The sequence below is a fragment of the Epinephelus fuscoguttatus genome, linkage group LG10, assembly GCF_011397635.1.
Source record: "Epinephelus fuscoguttatus linkage group LG10, E.fuscoguttatus.final_Chr_v1".
In the NCBI taxonomy this organism is placed as follows: domain Eukaryota; kingdom Metazoa; phylum Chordata; class Actinopteri; order Perciformes; family Serranidae; genus Epinephelus; species Epinephelus fuscoguttatus.
The window spans coordinates 15,835,062-15,837,309 of NC_064761.1; the positions used below are offsets into that span (position 1 = coordinate 15,835,062).

General features: G+C 51.2%; 1 protein-coding gene across 1 annotated transcript; it reads left to right on the forward strand.

Moving 5' to 3' along the window:
* The first annotated feature begins 202 nt into the window (after nucleotides 1-202).
* On the forward strand, nucleotides 203-2,248 carry foxd3 (forkhead box D3). The gene has a single exon (XM_049588897.1). It carries the CDS (start codon nucleotides 606-608, stop codon nucleotides 1,791-1,793), a length of 1,188 nt encoding a protein of 395 aa, XP_049444854.1. The 5' UTR covers nucleotides 203-605; the 3' UTR covers nucleotides 1,794-2,248.

Here is a 2,248-nt window from a genome sequence, read left to right on the forward strand (position 1 = left end):
AGAAATCAGCGGAAAGCAGCATTGCTGATGTCCCATTGTTGACAAATCCATGAAACAACTCCAGTTTGCATGGTTTAACAGAGAGGAGAGGAGGGTGGAGGGAGAGGGAGGAGAGGAGAGGGGGCGTCTGTCGTCACCGAACCACGTGTCCTGATAGTATATCTTATACTGGGAAAAGTAATCTATCAGACAGTCCCTTTTAAAAGCTCCGGCCTTTAAAAGCAGCATGTGTCATCTCGACTTGGTTCTCCCAATATCGCTCCTATAGGAAATATACGCGCCGAGAAGGGGACGTGGGAGCGCAAAACGTCTCCAAACAACTTCGAGGCAACGCTCGCCGCTTTCCACAGGCCTGCTCACTTACCGAGTGGAGAAATATTCGCAGAACTTGAAGTTCCCTTGGCTTCACTGACTCGCTGTCGGTTCAACCGCATTTAGATTTATTTTGGAGACATCCGACCTATTGACAGGAGGGCGACCAGACGTCCAGCAGACCCGCCGTGTGTGCGCACTGACCGCGCTGGGCTCACCTCCACAACACACCCGGCTGCTCGGTGGTTTTAGCTCCGGTAGACTTTTTTAAAAAAGTGTAAGTAAGCCGTGAGATGACCCTGTCTGGAGGCAGCGAAAGAGCCAGCGACATGTCCGGCCAAACTGTGCTCACAGCAGAGGACGTGGATATCGACGTGGTGGGCGAGGGAGACGAGGAGGGCATGGAGAGGGTGGACAGCGACTGCGACAGCCCAGTGGGAGGCATCCTGCACGACCTCCGAGGGGAAGCAGGCGACGAGGAGGTGGAAGATGAGATCGAGGTGGAGAAGGAGGAGATGAGGTCCGGCGGAGGGAGTCCGTGCTGCGAGAGCTCCGGGGAGGGAGAGACGGGCACCGGAAAGGGAGAGGGTCAAGACCAGAGCGCAACAGCAGGTGGGATCCAGAAGCCCAAAAACAGCCTGGTAAAGCCGCCTTACTCTTACATCGCCCTCATCACCATGTCCATCCTCCAGAGCCCACAGAAAAAGCTCACCCTCAGCGGGATCTGCGAGTTCATCAGCAACCGCTTCCCGTATTACAGGGAGAAGTTCCCGGCGTGGCAGAACTCCATCCGCCACAACTTGTCCCTCAACGACTGCTTCGTGAAAATCCCCCGGGAGCCTGGCAACCCCGGTAAGGGCAACTACTGGACCCTGGATCCCGCTTCGGAGGACATGTTCGACAACGGCAGCTTCCTCAGGAGGAGGAAAAGGTTCAAGAGGGTTCAGCCGGACATGCTCAGGGACCAGACTACTCTCATGATGCAAAGTTTCGGTGCGTACAGCCTCGGGGGCCCCTACGGGAGGCACTACGGGATCCACCCGGCTGCTTATTCCCATCCGGCGGCTTTGCAGTACCCTTACATCCCCCCTGTAGGTCCCATGCTGCCCCCGGGCGTCCCTCTCCTGTCCTCGGCGGAGCTGAACAGAAAAGCGTTCAACTCCCAGCTCAGCCCGAGTCTTCAACTTCAGCTCAACAGTCTGAGCACAGCGTCCATGATCAAATCAGAGCCCTCAAACAGACCGTCGTTCAGTATAGAGAACATCATCGGGGTCTCCAGCGCCTCCTCGGTGTCACCGGGCGCTGCTTTCCTGCGGCCTCCGGTGACCGTTCAGTCGGCCCTGCTGAGCGCGCAGTCCCTGTCTCTGACCCGGACCTCAGCCGCTATCGCTCCCATCCTCAGTGTACCGTCAAATATTATATCTGGACATGTTTTACCCTCAGCAGCGGCGGCGGCGGTGTCCAAATGGCCTTCACAGTGACTTTAAACCAAGAGAAAATAAACTCTTATTTTTCTATAGAGACATTATAACGGGGGGAAGTGTGAACAGCAAATCAATAGGCAACACTGGACTCTGTAGCCATGTAAAGACTGTTGAAACACACAGAGAAAAAGAAAAAGGAGATATTTCTGTACAGGTAATATTTGTAAATATTTGTAAAAAAGAAAAGACAAAAAAAGAATGGTTTTACCTGTCTTTATTTCTTTTGTTCCTGTTTGCGATCTGTGATAATTATTTTACATTTTCTTTTTTGTAGTATCGGAAGCTCAACTGGACACACTTTTCTGCTTCCTTTTCATACAAGAACACAAAAAGCTCTGAAAAAAAATAGTCTGTTTATAATAATAAAAAAAACAAATATATGTAATTCTATGTAGCTATATTGTGTTGTAAACTGAGTTTATTTGTAAATAAATTTGAGAAATAATTGATAA